Consider the following 21,933-nt stretch of genomic DNA (forward strand, 5'->3'; position numbering starts at 1 on the left):
GCCAGGTGACTTGTGAGCGCATTCCAGACTGAGTAGTGCTGCACTGGAGTACTTCAAGCCTCATGGGGGACCCAGGGGTCAACGTATTTTTGGTAGGCATCATGCAAAAGCAGGACTGACTCAGAAAATCTGCTGCTGTTGCTGTATTAGGAATGTAGCTTGGAGGCAGGGGGGCTGTTCATGTGCATGCACCTCCCCAGTTGGAAAGCAGCCCCTTCTGCATCAAAAGGCTCTGTGCAAGGGACCGTGAGAGCACCCGTCAGCACAGACTCAGAGGAGCAAGTCTGAGATGCCGTCACTGTTCTAGCATGTTTGCAGGGGAGGAATAAATACAAACACAGTACCTTACAAAGGAGGCGATATCATTAGGAAATAGAAAGGAACGTTAGAAGTGTGTATGGGGAAAGGAGGAAGTCACTTACGTTAACCCAGGGGTGCTCCAAGACCTGCACAGCTGAAAATCGCTGATCGACATCGACCAACAGCATCATGGTGATGAGCTCCTGTGGAAAGGAACATTTGATTCCATTTGTCTCATTTTTATGGTAAAACTCTGAGCATTTTCCTACGCTGAAGTTCTCTTTTAGTTTAGAAAAGCTCTACGTTTTAAATATATCAACTCAGCTTACCCACAGGAATCTAACACCCTTAGAAGTTAAAGAAAAGGTCAATACTTAGAATTATAAATATATGGTGAGAAAAAAAATAAAGATTAGGATAAATTTCACTGAAGTGCATTTAGTAGAGAAGAAATAAACAAGTTAAAGGATTAATATTCCTTTGTCTAGAATTTCGCACTTTAATGGAGATTTCTAGGTTAGCTTAATACAGAAATCTGTTAACATTGCTTCAAAAATTTCCACATCAATCAATACCAATAAAATGGAACTATTAAGGGGCAAATGATTTAATGGTTCGGAAATTAATGAGACTTCCTCATGAGTTCAAAATGATTTGGACCAGGAAAGCACAGCTTGAGTTTTAATGATGAGTCTGTCACACACTTGTCCACTTTGGAATAGAAGTTCCCATGTAACAAAATGGTTAGATATGTGTTATCCAGGTCCTTACAGTCATGGGGTCTGACTACCATTCTGTGATGAGGATGATTTATTTTCACTGATGTAGAGATTCTACCATAAAGTTCTCATTATGTTCTTCTCCTGCTTCAGGCTCCTCTGTGCAAGAAGGCATTCATTCACTTTCCGACATGGGCCAGGACTTATTAAAGCAACGAGCTGGTGTGATGCCCTTTGCAGGTGGCATGGGGATGTGGGAGATGGTACTCTCTGTCAATGACCTGGAGCCCTCGTTTATGGACTGAAGGCACTGAGAGGTAGAGAGGTTTCTGAAAAGACTGCTCACAGGCAAAAATACCTCTACCCCCACAAAAAAATGTCAGGTTATAAATTGAAGTCACACTCAGGACACAGAGAAAGGAAAGGCTTATACACTGAATAATCAAAAGTCAATTATTTATCAACATCAATTTGTTAAAAATTTAAGTCAATGCTTGGAGACATTAAGGAGTCAATTAAAAGGTTTTCTTTTTTATCTCAAGTTCTACCAATGTCTCCATGTAAGATTTTTGCAGTTTTCTTAGAGGCTGATCTCCTATTCATTCATTTTAATACATGTTAAGCATGTATACATACTGGTTAAGCACTAGTTATATACTGGTCTACATCGGGGTTGATGATACAGCAATAAACAAAATACACAAAAATCCTTGTCTTGATGAAAAGTAAGGGAAAACTGGAAAATAAATGACACAAGTAAGATGTGTACACCTACCTATATCTACCTGTCCAGAAAAGTAAACAGATAGAGAAAGGTAGGTAGATGGTATACCAGAAGGACACGTGGGTGTAAGGGCTACCAGAGAAAAACAGAGCAGATGAGGAACATTAGGCGAACTAGGTAGATTAAAGATGCATCTGAAAACAGAGTGGTCTGGGATAGCTTCCTTGAGAGGGTGAAATTGAGTTGAGACCCAAAAGAGGTAAAGCCACAAGCTACGCCAACATTTAAGGTTGGCTGGTGTGGCAAGACAATGTAACTGGAGTGACAACAGGAAGCAATGAAGCCAGAAAACAGAGACGCTTGGTAAGTTGGGATGGCGACAAACAGATGACTTGATGACCGTGGACTCCTGGCAAACCCAGTAATTAAACAAAAATGGACAGAAATCTTATCTACAACATCATTAGGTAAAACTGCATTAAGACACACAGGGTCTCGGGAAAAGGAAAGGCACTGGAAACCTACCTTCGCTGAATCAGAAACGTTATCCCAGTATGGAGAGGGAAAGTCCACTTGCCCCATCAAAATCTGATCGAAAAGCACCTCCTGGTCATCACCGCTTCTGTTTACATGAACCACAACAAGGAAAAACACAGCACTAAAATGTTAACCCAGGGCATGTCTCTCCACTCTTCTGCATTCGAGCCCTTCCTTTCCCCATAAGTGTGTAAAATGTGCGTTTTTAAGCTATTCAAAATGTCAATATGGAACTGTTTTGGACAATTAGGAAAGAATGAGTTTTTAAATTCTATGAGGGGGATTTATGGAAGGCATGTAAATGAGTGTGTACGACATAGAAAAAATAACAGGCACTGGAAGTCAAGTTCTTCCATCCACTTCCTGCTTCAGGCTCCTTTGTGCAAGAAGGCGGAATGGATCACTCAGAGAGTACAGAAATGCTTTGCTGGTGCTGAATAAAAGATGACTGCCCATACCCACGGAACGGAGGGAAACCGCACAGCAGGATGTAAGTGATTACACCAGCTGCCCAGATGTCCACCTTGAGGCCATATCTGCAAAAGTAAGTGACGTTAGAGTTAGCACAAGTCAAGCCGGGACAAATTATGGGGCACTGGCAAAATAGATGACTCTACTATTCTAAATCAAAAACCAAACTCAACAAAATTTAAAACCCAACAACAAACACTAAATGAAAACCCACCAGCTAAACAGAATTCAAGGAAAGAATAATTAAAAGAGAGAGAGCGAGAGAGCTGTCTAAGACATATGAATAAAAATCAAAGGAAAGCATGTCTAGGATCATATCCAAGTATCAGTAAGTGAGAGAGGTTTCATCGAAAAGGTTTATTACGGTCATATCAGTTTTAAGATGGGGATGGACCCTTGAAACGATCTAAGTCCCAATGTTAAAAAACATAATTACATCTAGGACATTTTCCAGTTCGTAAAGCACTGACGTACATTATCTTATGCTGTTTTTCCATCACTCTACATTACATGGGATAAGTGCTGTTGCCTATTTTATAGAGGAGAAAACCGAGGATTAAAGGGGTAGTCTTGCTCAAGATCACACAGTTAGTGAGTGGCAGAGCAGGGTTCCGAGCAGGGTTTCCAAGAGCCTGACTCAACCGTCTTTCTCCTCTGGGCTCCTCCCTCCCAGCAGGCTGTCAGAGTACTCAGGGTAGAAAACTAGGAAATGTAGCTGGCTATACCGGAGGCAGCATGCCCCGAGGGAGGTCGGCAAGTTTACAAATGTTGGCTCCCAACTCACTCAAATTTGACGAATAAAAAAGTCCTCATTTACCCCCAATCCCACCTTAGGGATCTCCCAATTGGCATTCCTTCTCATCTATTCTGTTCCTCTGCCTTTTTGGTCAAAGGTCAAGCAGTAAAACTATCTTCCACGGGTCACAGGGGAGGATACAACCTAGACCCTCAGGTGTGGGTTGGTGCCACTCATTGAGGGGAAAAAGTAAGGCCATTTCCCTTTGGTGCACCACCCTTCCCCAATCCTTCTGTGTGAGGCTAGTGCTTCAGAACTTGGCCTATGATCTCTGGCAAGAAATAGGGCTCTCTATGGAAAGAGCCCTTTATTCACACAGCCCTGAGTTCAAATTCTGACTAAGCCACTATCCAGTCATGAGCTTCTAGGATACCCAACCACAGCAGCAAGATTATTCATGTGCAGGGGCGCCTGGGTGGCTCAGTGGTTAAAGCCTCTGCCTTCGGCTCAGGTCATGATCCCAGGGTCCTGGGATCGAGCCTCACATCGGGCTCTCTGCTCAGCAGGGAGCCTGCCTCCTCCTCCTCTCTCTCTCTGCCTACCTCTGTGCCTACTTGTGATCTGTCAAATAAATAAAAATCTTTATAAAAAAAAAAGATTATTCATGTGCAAAATGGGAATCATACCGTCTACTGGATGAGTTAAGAATCAAGCAAAGGAGCTTACGCCTGGCAGAGAGTAGGTCCTTAGTAAGTGTTGTGCCACTCGCCTTCTCCCCCCAGTCTAGAGATTTTCATTCATCTGATACCACTGCACACAGACACCAGAAAATTCCCAGTGGCCCTCTGATGCCTAAGGGTGTTTGTCCTGCACAGATAATCAATGGACCGCCAAGAGAGCCAAAATGAGAGTGGGACAGGAGAATAAGGATATCGGAGAGAAATAACCACAGGAGACTATAATCACCGCACACAGCAGTGTCTGTTTCTTTTATCCAAAAGCAAGTTAATTACCATCGCTGTATGTTTCTCTGTTCGTCCGAACATTTTTTACTCTGGGGTTAATAACTGCTGTTCTACCTTTAACAAAGGCCACATGGAAGCCTTGAACAAGATTGCGGTAATTGGCAACTTGATTGGAGAAACAGAGAAAATGGCTCTCACTTTAAAGTTAAAAAAAAAAAAAAGAGTTGAAAGAAATCTGATAGCTAATTCTGTCTGGATGGGACAGGGCTGTTTTCTCCTATTCTCGAAGCAGACTAGTTCTTTGGCAATCACAGCACTCCAATAAACCGCGGAAAGCATTTACCCAGTTTCTGCAATGATTTCTGGAGCCACGTATGTTGGGGTGCCACAGACCGTGTACAGGGGGCCATCTACAATGGTGGCCAGTCCAAAGTCACCCAGCTTCAGCGATTTGCTGCCATCTTGGTGTTCGTATACCTAAAGTAAAAGTAAAGAGTGAAATCGCCTTATAACCAAGAGCTCAGAAGCTCTTTCTTGAAGGGACGATGGGCATTGTGGTTTAAATTTATCATAAAGTGGAAAAAAAACCCAGGCAATTATGCAACAATATACATACAAGAGTATCTTTTTTAGATTACTGCAGAACTGGAAACATGGTGAACAGCCAGCAAATGGAAATTCAATAATAGATGATGGTACGTTGATTCAGTGGGACACTACATGACCCTTAACGTGGTGATGTGAATTTATGTCTATTGAAATAAATTATTTGGGGGAAATAAGGGCAGATTTCAGACTGGTTTGCATGAAATGGGTACTAAAGAAAAAAAAATATATGTGCCAAGAAAAATGTCTGAAAGAACACAGTGTTAGTGTGTCTGTCTCTTGGTGGTAGGATTATGGGAGACTTTTTTTCTTTGCTTATCTGTACTTAATGTTTTCTACAATTAAAATTGATTTGTGTAATACAATGAAATACAGAAAGTCTCTAGTGCAGTACCTCCAGTTTATGAAAAGAATTACCTCTCTATTTTAATATGTAAGAAGCTTTAAAAAAACAAAAGTTCTTTAGTAATTGAACAACAACAACAAAAATCTACACGTATATTAAAATACTTCATTTTCAGTGGCCCACATTTCCAACAAAATCTATTTACATTTTTTTATTAATAATTGAAAGGGATATTAACATTTCATTTCACCTGTGGCAATTTGGAAAGATTTATCAGGTGCAGAGTCAGCATTCGGTCCAGGTTTCCTTATTAAGGCAGTAAAAGTCTAGTCTTTCACCCAACAAATCAAGAAAAGGATGCTTGGGACCATAGACAAGTATTTATACCGCTTTAATTCCAGCCCATGATCAAACCAAATGGGTCTGCTCCAAAGAGTATCCACTTCTACTATTTCAAAGGAAAGATCAAAGGGCATTCAGAATTCTAATTCAGGGCCCTCCACTGGAATCAATAGGAGAAAGAAAACCACAGTTAAAAGCTAGTATTCCCAGCCAAGGCGCAGGAGATGCCTGGAGGACACGATGAAGTTTTCCGTGTACATCAAAATAATTCATCCAGCAAGGAGAAGCCTGCATGTTCTTCTGTTGCCTCCTTGTGATCGCGTGTATGTGATACAGTGGTCGGAACCTCTCTCACAGCAAGACGCATCTCCACACATCAGGAGCCCCACGACCGCTCACACACCACGTCTCCCTTTCTTTGGAGAAAGTAGATTAACTTCTCCTTTACCTGCAGCTTAAAGTGCAGATGTTTGGCTGGCTAAGCTTCAGCATCAGCATCGATCATTTGCATCTAACTGTTTTGGCAGAGGCAGGGAGTTTGAGCTTCCCTTCTGGAGAGACCGGGTCTTTCCTGGGCAGAAAATATCCTTTTACATTTTCTCCACACTCAGAGCATGGAGTCTTCTCCTTAAGGGCTTGACCACCATCTAGTCTGAGCCCTCGGGCAGGTGTCCGGAGGCTGGCGGGGTCACCTGCGCATAGGCTGTTAGGGCAAAAACGGCCGTGTGTCCCTCGTAGGTGTGGCTTTGCCCAGCTGTCATCTGGGATGGACAGGGTCCTCCCTCCTTTAAGAAAGCAGCTCTCCAGCCCATCAGCCCAAGCAACTGAGGTGTTGGAGCTGCAAAGCACAATGTATGTCATTCCCAGGCTACGCGTTCACGGGGAAAAGAAATCCCTAAATCATAGTCTTAGCACCTCAGCCATTCTGGTCATCCAGGTGACAAGCAAATGTTTTTCATGAACAGAAACCCGAGATGGAAACATCTAGAAGATCATCTAGCTTATTTCCCAGACAGAGCAGAATTGTTTACTTCCTTAATTCCATTTTGTTACTTTAATTCCATTTGTTATTTCCTAAAATGTAAAATCATCTCCGGTTTTGATGTTCTGACAGGTCCAAATATCCATGGTGCCTGTTTTCGGAGGTGGTATAGATTTCAATTTACACAACTCCATTTATGCAGGAATTCTGTGGTTTTCCTCTAAACATAGTATCTATGATCACCTAACTCAGTGCAAAAGTTGGACGAAAAGCGATGTTGGCAGATGGATTCGTAAGTCCCATTTTGGTTCTTAAAATGACCATGTAATGCTCCTTTAGCAAAGGTTTTATTTTTGAGCATCTACATTTGACTAGGAATTCTACCTCACAGACAGCCATATGCCAGTAACATTTAATATACTGAGCAATAAAGTTCAAAGTTTCTATTCCTAAGGGGAAAAAAGCACCAAAAAAATCTTTACTAAAATAATGAAAATTAGGATTACATAAAAGTAATAATTCTTTCAAATAAACCAACAACATTTAAATAAAACACACAGAATCCATCATCTTAACGCTCTTTTTATCTCTATCACTTCCACCATGTCCCCCTCCTCTGCTTTGAAAAAGCACACAGAATTTTCATGGACATAAAGAGGTTAATGTGATGCTTATGACAGGCAATAAGAACGAGAGACAAAGGCCTGATCCACGTAACTGAAAACACTTCTAGACACCACTATGTTCGCAATGCTCCAGCAAAACGTTTTTGCCGGTGAATGAATGTCCAGGACTCTCGATTGGAATTCTGTTTAACTTACTTACTGTCAGGCAGGGCAGGAAACAAGGTTGCTCTGGGTTTTTCTCTGTCAACACTTTGGGAGAAGGATACAGAAGAACATACTCCAGAGTATCCTCACCTCCGATGGGAGTGCACCTTGCCCAAGCAGTATAATCAGCCCGCCTCACAACTGGGGTTCCCTGTTAGCCCTTGGGCCAACCCAAGCTGGACTCAGCCTTCTCTCTTACCAAGCCACTTACAGAGGGGCACGAGGAGGGCCACTGAAAAATGTAATTAAAATTCTGGTAAAACCACAGATTGCTACATACATCTGTTTCAAACACACGTGTACATGTACACACACACACACACACGCGCGCGCACACACACACACACACACTCACTCACAAAACCATCTCCCAAAGTATTTTCCCAAATGGCTGCTATAAATTTACTTTGAACTAAGTTTTTAATTAAAAGTTAGGAATGGGAAAAGCCTCTAACAAGTTCACATTTAAAATATGGAGTCCTTGGCTTATACCGCCCCTGAATCAATTCTGACTCTGTTCCTCTGGCTGTCCCCCTGTCCTGACCATCTTCCAGGAGGGACATTTAACAGGCTGCAAGCACAGGCTTGGGCAACCCGATCCAGCAAGTGGGGTTCCGGTGTTAAAAAAAAAAAAAAAGCACTTTCTGCTATAACTGTATTTTAAAGCCTCCATAAAACAGGACCCACAGGTGAGGTGGGAGTCCACTGATTGTCAATCAATGACTATTCGCAACATGAGATATAATTTAATGTTCATCCCAAGCCCCTTAAATACTATAGATGTTACCCCACATTTTAAACACTGAGGGGCTATTAAAAAGACGGGGATTAGTGCAAATTACCAGTATGTAGTGCTTTCACTGTTTTAACTAAGCAATAAAACTGTAATTGTACAACACTAATTGAATGCAGCTACACGTAATTGTGGCCTGCCATATGTATCCTATTACCATAAAGATTGTCAGTATTTTGTAAGCTACTCTTGTGATCATTGCAGATGGCTACAGTCAGAGAAGTTGTTCTCTAGGGTTTATTATATGGCTATAAAGACATCCCATGATTTGACAGACTAAATGTGTTAAATGGCAACAATTATGAAAAAGGTTCCAATTAAAAGCTGAAGGCATGTCCCACCAAGAACAGATATAGGGAAAGGTCAGGTATGAAGTTTTTGGCACACTGGCATTTTACACAGGGTTTTTCCTTTTTGAGCAAGAGTTTTCTTTTTGTTTCTTTTTCGTTTATTTGGGGTTTTGCAGTAGCTGTAACTTGCTGAACAGTAGATGTCTGGGCATAGGCCTGATTTCCTCTGGGTTAGAAACTGAGACCATTTGGAAAAGTTATTTGAAAAAATAAAAGATTTAATATATAGTCATAAAATGCAGCTGGTGGCCATAAAATAATATGAAAATTCACAGATAACCTGAACCCAAGCAAATGGTTTCTGAGAGTCCCATAATAGAGAACTAAAAGCTGACTAATATAACAGATGTGTTGGAACAAACATAATTCTCAATGTTGCTGTGAATTCAAGGATAACCCTGTTGAAATGCTGGCTAATGAATCATTAATATCCACAGAAATATTTTTCACAGAGGAGCTCAATAGGTACTAAAAAATAATTTCACCAAATTGAACAGAACTGAACAAAAGTGGCATGAAAGTGACAAAGCCATGAAAAAAAGTCAATTGACTTTTTCGCAACTATGGTATCCCTTTAAAAAGACATTGATCTTCCTCCGGCCATGGTATAATGTCTTTATAGTCCTTTCTAAGGAAAATGAATTAAATTTAAATCTTTACTCTTTAAGAAGTGAAGCAAAACAACCTTAATGCAGAAAATTATTTTACAAAATGCATGTTAGGGTCCACATACTTTAAAATGAAATCTCCTGAGGGAAAAAAAAAATTCCTAAAAAAACAAACCCACTTTGTACCCAGGTGTAAAATCTTTGTGAAATCAAAGGTTAAATGAAATAAGAAGAGTCAGGGGCGCCTGGGTGGCTCAGTGGGTTAAGCCACTGCCTTCGGCTCAGGTCATGATCTCAGGGTCCTGGGATCGAGCCCCACATCGGGCTCTCTGCTCAGCCGGGAGCCTGCTTTCCCCTCTCTCTCTGCCTGCCTCTCTGCCTACTTGTGATCTCTCTCTCTCTGTCACATAAAAAAATAAAAATAAATAAAAAAAAAGAAATAAGAAGAGTCAACATTGTATAGCCCAAGTCAGAAGAGGAGTAACAATATCAGAGGGAGAAATAAAATAGCTTTCAAAATATTACTCTAGAGAGATCTGGGAAGATGGAGGATGAGTGGGAACTTCAGGAAACCTGATTCTCATCCTCACTTTAAAATAGTCATGAAACTATCTAAAGAGGATGTCTACGCAGCTGAGACCCACGCAAACAGGCACGTTCCGGAATCTGGGAGCCATTGCAACATACTAGCCTTTGGCGAAAACTATGGGAACTCAATGTCATTGCCATTTTTAAAACTCGTATTATATTTTTGTCACACAAGTAATATCCAATATGTCACTGTAGAAAAATTAGAAAAGACAGATAATTATAGAGGGAAAGGAATTAAGCCCACCCATATTCTTGACACCTAGAAATAACCATTGCTAACATTTTGGGGTATGAACTTCTAGCCCTTTCTTTACCTCTCTCTCCTGCTTTTCTTTTTCCATGGGACAATATATCATGAGTGAAGACATGTGTATCTGCATCACGATTTTCAGTGGCTACTGGATACTCTACTGTATGGATGCAGCGTCATAATAATCCCGACTACGGCTGCTATTTACTGAGCACACGGGATATATCAGGTTTCCTGTTGAGGAGTTCATGCTCATTATCCTAGTGGATCTTCACAACAACCTATTAAATCACCTTACTGATATTCTGTAGATGAGAAAATGGAGTCTCAGAGATGTTGCACTGTTGTCCAATGTTGCACAGCTACTAAGTGGCAGAGCCAGAACTTAAGCTTATGTAAGTCCAAGTCCAAGATTTTAACCAGTATGTCCTCCTCCCCTCCATCATGCCATTATTTAACTAGTACCCTGACATAAGTTTTCATATATATGTATGTATATTTTTTCATACTAAAAACTACTGAGATGAACATTTTTTTCATACTAAAGACTACTGAGATGAACATCCCTATATATGTATACAGATTTGATTTTTTCTTTGTAAGTGACATTTCCAGAAGTAGAATTACTTGGCCATAGGAAACTCATAGTATTTAAGATTTCCTTATTTATTACCAAAGTACCTTTCAGAAAGTTTCTGCAAAGTTACTCTTGCACCAACACATAGAAGATGATTGGTATCATAATAACTTTTCCAACACTATATGCTATTATTTATTAATCTTTGCTAGTCCAATGAGACCATGTCATCTTAAATGAGATGAGTGATACTATTTCAGTCCTTAATGACAAAAGGGATGAGTATTGGGCAGACCTACCCAGGCCAAACAAGATAACACACTACACTTTCCTGATTCTCCCATATGCAATCACAGGTTTTTGGAAGAGGGTCCCTCAGCAAAGGTGCCAGTAAAGTAACTGGTACATTACTATACTAAATAATGTCTTGGGAAAGTGGTGTTTTTCTTCTATTTTCCCTTAACTTTTATCCAAATTCAGATAGGAGTTTTTTTCCTAAACACCTATAAAAAATAATGATTCAGTTTCTGCTTAGACATTTTCAATGACCACAAGCTATGTATAATAAAGGCCATTTAATTTGCAAACAGATACAACTGTTTGAAAGTTTTTTCTTAAACATCAACCTCAAATCTCTCATCCACAAATGTCTTCTCTTTAGTTGGAGTTCAATACAGCACAGAAAAGGTTTCCCATTTCCCATCTGGCAGTGTTTCATATATTTGACCAGAGCCTCCATGCTCCATTTTCTCCTTCCCTTCTTCGAGCTAAACTCCAGGCCTCTGACATGACGTGCTCACATTCTTCCGCATAGTGGTAACTGGCGTGAGCAAAGCAGAGGACCCTCTTGATGGCAACACTCTTCCAGCGAAAGGAATCTAGGGGTACTTCTTTAGCAGTTATATCCCACTAAGGCTCACCCTGAACTTATGCTCAGCTAATAGCCTTTGACATGGTCTGGCCAAGTTTTCCATTACGGCTTTTCTACAATGGTCATTAAAACAACTACACCAAAACCACTTAGTCCATTGGGATTTATATGTCTCTCTTGTCAAATTTCATCTTACTAATTTTGGACCATCACAGAGCCAAAGATACTTTTGGTTCTCAAGTCTGTCATTTGCTATAATACATCTTCATTTCACATCACTAGTGCTGATTGGGGTTGGGCCAGTGACAGAATCCTGAGGGTCCTTGGCTCACTTCTTCTAGGTCCCCCAACCATTAATCAACACTCTGCTGGCTCGAGATCATAAGACCATAAGATCATAAGTGGACCGACTATAGATCTACTCAACTGTGCTTCTGCCTATGACTTCTAGATGCAGTCTATCTGTGGCACTTGCCTTGTGTACCAGTGTAGTTAGCTACTTCGCCACAAAATGGATTTATTTGGAGATTACGGGCTGAAGGAAATCTGCCATCTCATGGGCTTGGGGCTGGCTTGATCTGGAAACCAAGAGGAGCTGGAGCACATCATCCCTAGGTCATGCACGGTCATCACTTGGAGAGAACACGATATCTTATTGCCACATACAATCCATTTAGTGAAAATGAGGGTTTTGTGCTAGGCATGCCATTCTGATGGGCAATCAGGAGCAGGTACAGACACCTGGACAGAAAGGTTCTAAAAGAAAATTTCTGACCAAGACAGGCAGATTCTCTGAGAAACTTTCTCCCAGAGAGTATTGGGGAACGTAGAAGGAAAAAGTTTTTTGAACATAAACTTTGATATAAAAGAAAATTACTGTTTATTTCTAGAATCTAATAAAAACTAGTGATGCAAGTTATATTTTTGCCAGTAAATACTTTAACTTTCCTAAGGAGGTAGCACCTGCATATACATTTTTTTAAAAATATTTTATTTATTTATTTGACAGAGAGAGATCACAAGTAGGCAGAGAGGCAGACAGAGAGAGAGAGAGGAGAAAGCTGGCTCCCTGCCAAGCAGAGAGCCCGATGCGGGACTCGATCCCAGGACCCTGAGATCATGACCTGAGCCGAAGGCAGAGGCTTATTAACCCACTGAGCCATCCAGGCGCCCCCACCTGCGTATACATTTTAAAAGACCCTCCCAGCTCCTTAGGAGAAAACTCAGGATGCTTCTGAGAATTTTTCCTGCCAAGGGTGCAAGCTTGCCATCTAGTGGTGACTGCTGCAAACTGAAGGCGGTTGATCTCAGTAGGACGGTTTTGGTGGTTTTGTTTTTTAAAAAACAGCACTGGGTGTGGTGCAAAAATAATGAATACTGTTATGCTGAAAAAATAAAAAAACTAAAATCTCAAAAAATATATATATAAAATGTAAAACTACAAAAAAAAAAAACCAAAAAAAAAAAACCAGAAAGTCTCTTTTAGTTATATACCACCACCACCACCACCACCACACACATACACACACACACACACACAGGTCCTGGGTGTAAGCACAGCTGGGGAAACACTGCACTTCCCCCAATCAGTGGCATTTAGACTAAGGCCCATGTGAACCCTCCGTGTAATGAATGAGTTGAAGAATGGCTTGGACCTTGTCATGATGGGTCTGTCCTCTAGTCTGTAGAGAAGTGTCACTCATTCACTCACTCTTTCATCTCACCCACCCTCTCATCCCACTGGCCACTCATCCGTATGATCATTAAGCTCCAGGCCTGACAAAGCAGAAAGAACCATGTAAGGTCACTGGCATAACTTGTGACAAAAAAAAACACAAAACAAACCAGACGAAAACTTATAAGTGATACAATAATAAAATTATAGCGGGTATTTATATTGGGTCAATTCCCAGTTTTTGCACCAAATGTGGCTGGACATCACTATAAATCATGTTTTCTCATTAAAAGACCTTGACCTGACAAACACACTTCAATAGATCTATATAGATCCTTAAGGCCAGCTACAATATTTTTATATAGTTCTATAAGAATTAAAAATAAAAAATTCTGGAAGTTCTACAATTATGATACTACATAAAATGGAATTTATAGCTGAATTAGACACTTAGAAATAATACTTTGCTAGCTGTAACAAACAACACTTAACTGGCAAAAATCTTATTAGCAATCCAACAACTTAGGCTTTTTTGAGGTGTCTTAATAAAAGAGTAATGCAAAGTGTGTAGTGAAGCCTTTTTATTTATTTGGTAAATTCATTTATTTGGTAGTAAGAAAATGGACTTGAAATCTTTACATCGAAATTTGTCATAGCATTTTTCAAAAATAGTCTCCAGCTCTACATTTTGTGAGGAGATGTCAAATCCATGCATGGGTGAACAGTAAAATTTTAAAAGCAATGTCAAAGATGCAAGATGATTTTTACAACATAATTTGTTGTGAAACAGTTTTATTTTTAGGAATAATTTAATTTTTATTACAAATAAAAGGGAATAAAAAGGTGGGAAGCTAATAGTTCCTTGTTATCTCTTTATCTTCATAAAATCCCCCTAAAGGAGACTCAAAGGAGTTAAGAAACTTGTTCAAGGTCATAAGACCAGCCACTGGAAGAGTGAAGCACTTGGTTTTGAACTTTGGTCCATCTGACTATAAATCCTTGGGATGTGAATGTGCTTCCCATGACAATTCTCTCTTATTTCCACATAAAGTTCAACAGAATGTGAAATTAACAGAAGTCTCAGTTCAATTAGTAATGTCATCCTAATTCTGTTCATGTTTTTCTATTCTTCTACCTATTTTATACTATAATAGATTTATCCCTGCAAAGCTCACCAACTCTTAATACTTCCTGAGAGTAAAAATTACTGTACTAGAGAAGCAGAATTACTTTAGTTTATATATACTTTTTAAACCAATATTGTAAATGCCTTTAATAGTGTGTGTGTGTTTCACATTCTCACATTAGAAGAGAAAGGAAAAAAAAAAAGAGTGAACTTTTTTTCTTTCTGGATAATCTAAAAAAGTAAAATATGTTAGAATGAGCACAATATTTTCAAAGTGTCCAGCACTTTGTAAAAAAATTGTAATTTTAGAAAAACTACATTGCTAAGTAATCATGTATGGGATTTACAGAAACAGACCACGCTCCAGTAAGAAATAAGTGGACGATTTCATGCAAAACCAAACTGTAAAGGGTGGGGGGGGACGAAACTTTAATTTTCAATCACTGAATTTTGGGGGTTTAGAGAAGTTTTGAAACAAAGGCCAGTTGTGAGTCTGTTCCCACGAGACAATCCTACATAATTCAGGACACAGGAATAATGAATGCAGACAAGAGAAAATTGCTGCAGGTTACGGAGGCAACTATGCAGAAGAGAATGTTTGGGCTACTGCAGAGATGTGGAATTTGAGGGCAATTAAGTCAGAGCTCCATCGCTTGACCTCGACTGCCTTCATTAGCCAGTAGCTGCAAGTTTACGAACATAATTACAGCGAACTAACAGCTTGCGTATTTATTTCCTGAATGCCTATTTTTCTTACTTGAATGTCAACTCCATGAAGGCATCGGTCTCTCTGTTCCCTGTCACAACCTGGCACAGAGCCAGCCCACAATAAACCTCCCTAATGCACAGCTTCATGTCCTCTAGTGGTTAAAATTTGGGGCTCTGAAGTAGAACAGAGCTAGGTTGAAATCTTAGTTCTTCCACATATGAGTTATAATGGCTTTACGTAGCCATAGGTCTTTAACTTGTAGGCACTCAGTTTCCTTACCTGTAAAATGGGATGGTAATAGAACCTACCCCATTGTTGTGAGGATTAAATGAGATCATGAGTATAAAAGCACTCACGGCAAGCACATGGGTGGGTCGCCATCTTAGCAGACCTCATCAGCCCTTCTTGTGGTGGGGGAGTTGGCTTGCTCATCTGCTTCTAGACCTGAATGCTCATTTGGGTCATGTGGAGGAGCTTGTTTCAAGGAAGATCTGTACCCTGTCACCAGTCACCAGATTCTGATTTGCTAGGGCTGCAGGGAGGCTCAGAAATTTGCATTTTTAACAGGCATCTGGGAATAGTTGAGATGCAGGGAGTCTTTGGACCACCCTTGGAGAAATACTGCCTTTGAAAGAGAATCCTCAATTCCTGGATTTCTGAAGAGATGGACAAACTAACAGTAATATATAATACATGACTCTCAGGCCTGGGTAATGATAGTAAAAGAAAACTAGCATCTTGGGGCAGGGTGGGGTGGGGGAAGAAAATGAATAGATTTCATTAAAATTCCAGCCTGGATAGCCAGCAAAATTGATGTGACTCCCATATTCACCAGTGACAGCTCCCCGATGCCCAGTCCCTGTCTCCTCAATTCTTTCCAGTACTGTCCCCTTAACAACTGGACTACGAAAGCATCCCCATTTGTTTGCGTAAAGAACTCTAAGTGTTTCCCCCAGAGACACGGAATTCATGAAAAGCAAAATAAATAGTCATAATGGGGGATAGGGGTGTCCCTGATTTTTAAAATCTGTCTTCATCATGATTATTTTTATGTTGAAAGGCGGGTGTCTTTAAAACTCATGACTTATTGTCTTAGCTTTTAGATCATACTGTTGGAAAGTACATTTGGAAGACTGAGAGCTTCCTCCCCACCCCCCACCCCCAAGTAAAAACTTTGGACATCAAAGTACTATAGAGAAATAAACCTACATGTAAATGTTCCTCCTGACTATCTTGGTCTAGCCTAGGGTGTTACCCATAGCCCTAGATTTCCCAAGCTCTATTCTCCCAACCCTGTCTCTGGTTCTTATTTGCTAATAATTAGTCAAGTCCTCCTAACAGCACATTAACCCTTATGGATACACTTGAGGTTCGTTTCCAGCTACTCCAGTCCAGCTGGAAAGTAGCCTTTAAAGTATATTTCTTTTCAAAAAAGAAAGAAAAGAAAATAGGAAAGGAAAAATAAAATTCATATTCACTCATGAGTGCTTGGGACTCAAGACGCGTGAGGTTCGAATCGCTCTTACCAGGAGGTTCTCTGGCTTGATGTCCCGGTGCACGATGTTCAGGCTATGCAGGTACTTGATGGCGCTGGCCAGGTTGTACAGCATCCCGCTGGCGTCTCGCTCCGTGTATTTGTTGGTTGAAGTAATGGCGTCAAAGAGGTCTCCTCCCTGAGAAGAGAACAGCAGGAGGAGCAGCAATTAGCAGATGGTCCAGGGGGGCCGCCTGGAGAGGCAAATGACACATTCTCAAGGAGACAGAGAAGCGCGTAGCATCTCTGGGCTCCTAGGGCTCTCCCCGCCACTTCCCCCTTGAAGGCCCACAGCCTTCATCTGGTGATTGTCTCCCCGCTGTGATGCCATCGGACATGCAGTCATCTCTTCGGCCCCAGCTGGGGAGGAGAGGTGGAGCCAGGTCTTCAGGGCAGAGGCCTGGTGACCCTTGGGTGCCCTGCTGGCATGTGTGACATGCCTCATACCAACGGTGAGCAAAAGTTCATAACCCCAAGCCTCCCCAAATGAGAAACAGGTAATCCAGCAGACCACACCCTTAACAAAATGTGCAGCTGCCTTATGAAGTTCCCGCGCACACGCACACGCACGCACACACACACACACACACTCAGTTCCCTTCATTCCCTAAATGGCGCTCTCTTGGAGTGGGTGCAGTGTTTTCTTTTCCAATAATGTGCTTCTTTGTACGGAGCAGAGAAAAGGACCAGAAACTGTCATTCCAAAGATGAGAGAGAAAAGAGAGGAGGGAGGAGGGTGGAGAAATTTCAAAGGAAGCTTTCTAGGACCATTATTCATCTGAACTTTTGTTTCCCTTGTTCCTGGCTAACTTCTTGTTATTTGGAGAAACAGAACAATTTTAGGCTCCAATTTTAGTTCTCTTTATTGGAAACCCTTTCAGAAATTGGGGTCCGATTTACTAACAACGTTTGCATCATTCTTGCACACAATGCGCCAAAACAGCAGAGCGCGGGAGCCAATTGTGTTCATCTGTTGCCTAATGTGAGGGGTTTCGTTTTTGTTTTTTAAATAGCAAGAGCAAAATATAGGCCTTCCGGATCTCACTAGCCGGCCTGTCCTCCGTGGCCCCGCACCACCTCCGCTCGGGAGGCGTCTCCCGCGGTCCGATCGGCCTCCGCAGTCCCCAGCCTGAACCCACACACGTGAGTCACGAGGGACGCGTCCTCCGCTGTTTCTCTCAAAGGCAAGGTTGCCAGAGGCGGGTTTCCAGGTTGTTTGCGGGCCTCGCCTGGAAGCGGCATTTTCCCTGGGGTCTCCATGAACAGCACCGCAGCGCAGTGGGGCGGGGGTGCAGCTGTGGGTGGTGACCCCGCCACGACACCGCAGCCGTCCTAGCGGTGGAGGGCGGCTGCAGGCATCCTGGCACCGCACGTCTCCCGCATCCCCGACCACGCAGCCAACCGCGTACACAGCCAGTCCGCCTCATCTGCTGCCTAAGCGGTTGGGCTGCGCTCGCCCTCGCTGGTTCTCAGGCGGCCTCTGAACCTACGCTGCTTCCGGCCTCTTTATTCACAGCATCCTGCGAACGCGCCGTGTTGGCCTTTTGCTCCTCCCTTCAGGAAGTGGTCGTTCCTTTCCCGTGGCTCTCCGTGTCCCGGTGCCCCCCTTCATGCCAACCTGTCTCACTGCGTCTCCTGCCACTAGCTAGACCCGTGACCCTGCTGATCGGTGAGGGCCTGGCCGCAGGGCCGCCTCCTCCACGAAGCCTGCCTTCCTCTGAATACATATGTAATGTGCATGTGCACACAGCTGCAGGCGGCAATACAGAGACCTGTTCTTATTAATTACGGAATTTCATTCATAATTATTGTTACTTCACTGTTTTCCAGAATACAGGCCTTGTTTATCCTATAGCTGCAGGCACTCCGTGGACACCACTGGACTCTTGAGAAGCATGACCTCTGCTACATTTCTCAGGGGCAAACACTGTGGGAGCCTTTCAAGTCAAGCCTGGGGTTGGCCTTTACTTCTTGGGGTGCTTCCAGACCTGGCCTCAAAGCAGTTCTGGGTCAGCCAGATTTGAGGGTATGATCTGGTGGTACAATGGAGGAGTCCGGAAGCTGGACACTCTCTGGCCTTGTTAGGCTCTCTTGGTCACCCGGAGGGAATTTGCAAAAGGCTGTTGAGTGTATCGAGGACCTCCCAGTGGTAACTTAGCTATTGTCACCTGGCTATGCATATGAGTGACAGACTAGGCTTTCCCACCACAATGTGTTCTGAACTCTTAAGCCTTTGCCTCTTTCATTTCTCAGTTTCAAATCTAAGTTAGTCTTCACTCTTCAAAGATCAGCCAAAAAAAGGAGACTAATCAATTTTTAACAACACACAGAAAGGCAACAGGAATGATGGGAATTAGTTGCTCTCAAAATTAAACTCACTGTAAAAAATATTATCCTGGGTGCTAGAGAAAGTGTATTTTACAATATTGGTAATTACCAAACTTTATTTGGCCATAAGGCACCAATATGAAAATCTTCTGAATAATTGAAATCAATCTTTCTTTGTTGAAGTAACAGTTTTCCATATTTATCTCCCTTGGTCTCAAAGGTGACAATACCTTTGTGTCATTATAAACGAGTCCCACTCCTCCAAAAGAAACAAATCCTAACACGAAGTAGGAAAAAAGTAAGCTTCATTTGTAAATATGAATAACCACCTTAAAAAAAAAAAGGCCAACAGATCTAAAGTAAAACAACTCTGAATAATAAAAGCTTAAAGGATCCTCGAATGAACATTTTTCTATATAGTAACAGATTAGTTTATTACATGCTGATTTTGTCTTAAGTCTTTACAGCAGGAAATGCCACATTCCCCAGAGCTGATTCCTGCCACCAGCTGGGGCGTGTGATTCCAAACACGGTTTGGAGCCTGAGGCTCTCACTGACGGGTGCACACAGTTGATGCAGAGGGTGGTGTGACTAATTTACGACATTTTACAACTAAAGTAGAAATTAGTTACACCTTCAGTTAGATTAACATAATAGAAAAAAGGCTTGAGAAAAATAGCACGTCATGAATCCTACATATTAAATTTGTAAAAACTTTTAGTTACTGAAAATTTTAAATATAAAAATAGAGGGAATAGGTGAGTCACCTTTCATGTCGATACAGCCATTATCAATATATCTATATTCTATGATCTAATAAAATACAGATATAATTTTATGTGACAGGACAAGGTTGTAACATCTACTGAAAGGCAGCTGAGTATTTTCTAGTGCTATTTTTCTGACATTGGTGAGTAAAAGTTTAAAGCTTTTTTTTTTTTAAATAAGAATGATAGATACCTTTGGATGTAGTTCACAAAAAAGGGCACAATTTCTAGAGCAATGATTAAAAACAATGATCATATTGGTACCTAGTACCTTCTGTTGTATTAGAAAGTACATTAGTGGGGACGCCTGGGTGGCTCAGTCAAGTAAAGCATCCAACTCTTGATTTTGGCTCAGGTCATGATCTCAGGGCTATGAGATCAAGCCCCACATTGGGTGCTGTGCTCAGCAGAAAGTCGGCTTCTCTTCCTCTCCCCCTCTCTCTGCCCCTCTCCACCTTCCTTAAAAAAAAGTACATGGTATAAGTCATCCCTCTTATCTTATCTTCACCATAACACTCCTGGGAGGTACTATTATTCATCTCATTTTACATTTGAGGAAACTAAGGTACAGAGAAGTATACCCAAGGTCAGAAAGCTATAATGGTCTAGGCTGGGACTTGAATGCTTGCAGTCTCATTCTAGTGTTCATACTCTTAATCGTTAGGCCAATACACAGAAAGGAGAGACTAAACTTTGGTGGAAGGAAACAAAGGAAACAGCTCCCTCTATCAGATAGGAAAGCACGGTGCCTTGTGTGGGTTTATTCTTTTTCCAAGATACATACCTTTACTAACTCCATGACAAGATACAGTTCCGTTGGCACATCCATCTCTTCGATCAGAAGAACAATATTGGGATGTTTCACTCTTCTTAAAATAGACACCTCATTCTGGATCATGTGCTCCTGTTTAAGTGAAAAGTTACCTTAATTAATACACACATCACAACACATGAGGAGCTAACTCCAAGAGTGAAGCTGTGTTATCTGAGGATCAAAGGAGCTATGTTTGGGTAGAATACAGTGAGTATGTCTGAGATTCTGATACTCAGCCTAGAATTGCCAAAAGTGGTCCTCAGAGGATGCTTGCGACCTATCAGTAGAACTAAAACTGCATATAGAAGGATGGAATGAAACTCAGATCACAAAAGTAAATTAAGAAAGTAAAACAAGCAGGGGCGCCTGGGTGGCTCAGTGGGTTAGGCCGCTGCCTTCGGCTCAGGTCATGATCTCAGGGTCCTGGGATCGAGCCCCACGTCGGGCTCTCTGCTCAGCAGGGAGCCTGCTTCCTCCTCTCTCTCTGCCTGCCTCTCTGCCTACTTGTGATTTCTCTCTGTCAGATAAATAAATAAAAAATCTTTAAAAAAAAAAAAAAGAAAGTAAAACAAGCAAACCAACAATAAGGAACAGAAATAACATGCAATCATTCCTCCTAACTTTTATTCCAAGAATATTTATAAAGTTATATTCCATTAAATATATAACATTGTATTCCACCAAAATGCAAGTCCTAGGGTAAATTTATGTTTATTTGGGAACTGATCTCTGTGTTTCTACCTCCCACCCCCGCAACACTGTATTTCCACGACAATAAGCCTTATACATACTTTGCCTCGACATTTGCTTTTCTTGATGATTTTCAGAGCATACTCCCTAGCCGTTGACCTGCAACGAGAAAGTTATTTGTGAAAAACAAACTTAATTTCAAATCTGTTGAGTCATTTTGTTAAGGACTAATTTCTTACCTCCTAGACCTTGTATCAAACTGGTATATTTTGTAAAAGATTCTTTCCTTTTTTCAGAGAAATATGTAAACCTTAAAGGGCCAAGTGTAAGGACAACACCTATGCTGGCATAGAAACATCCTGAGCTGGGTTTTTTTTGTTGTTGTTGTTGTTTTTAAGATTTCATTTATTTATTTCAGAGAGAGAGAGAGAGAGAGAGAGAGAAAGCAAGAATGAGCAGGGGAAGGCGCAGTGGTAGACACAGGCTCCCTGCTGAACTGGGAGCCCAATGCAAGGACTCGATCCCAGGACCCTGGGATCATGACCTGAGCTGAAGGCAGATGCTTAACCGACTGAGCCACCCAGGTGTCCCATCCTGAGCTGTTTAATGTTACCATACTTGTAATAAAACCACCACTACTGGGGAGCCTGGGTTGCTCAGTCAGTCAAGTGTCCGACCCTTGATTTTGGCTC

The 21,933-nt window shown here is 41.5% G+C and overlaps 1 protein-coding gene across 4 annotated transcripts in view; it reads right to left on the reverse strand.

Moving 5' to 3' along the window:
* DCLK1 (doublecortin like kinase 1) overlaps window positions 1-21,933 on the reverse strand; it is a 353,945-nt gene that overhangs the window by 35,803 nt on the left and 296,209 nt on the right. For all 4 annotated transcript variants that reach the window (XM_047723162.1, XM_047723164.1, XM_047723163.1 and 1 more), the window contains exons 9-15: window positions 21,343-21,400; window positions 20,522-20,641; window positions 16,635-16,781; window positions 4,796-4,929; window positions 2,739-2,816; window positions 2,269-2,365; window positions 423-503 (exon numbers count right to left, since the gene is read on the reverse strand). In XM_047723162.1, coding sequence (XP_047579118.1) covers window positions 423-503; window positions 2,269-2,365; window positions 2,739-2,816; window positions 4,796-4,929; window positions 16,635-16,781; window positions 20,522-20,641; window positions 21,343-21,400 — 715 coding nt within the window. The remainder of the gene's footprint in view (window positions 1-422; window positions 504-2,268; window positions 2,366-2,738; window positions 2,817-4,795; window positions 4,930-16,634; window positions 16,782-20,521; window positions 20,642-21,342; window positions 21,401-21,933) is intronic.

This window comes from Lutra lutra, chromosome 3, assembly GCF_902655055.1.
Source record: "Lutra lutra chromosome 3, mLutLut1.2, whole genome shotgun sequence".
Taxonomy (NCBI): Eukaryota; Metazoa; Chordata; class Mammalia; order Carnivora; family Mustelidae; genus Lutra; species Lutra lutra.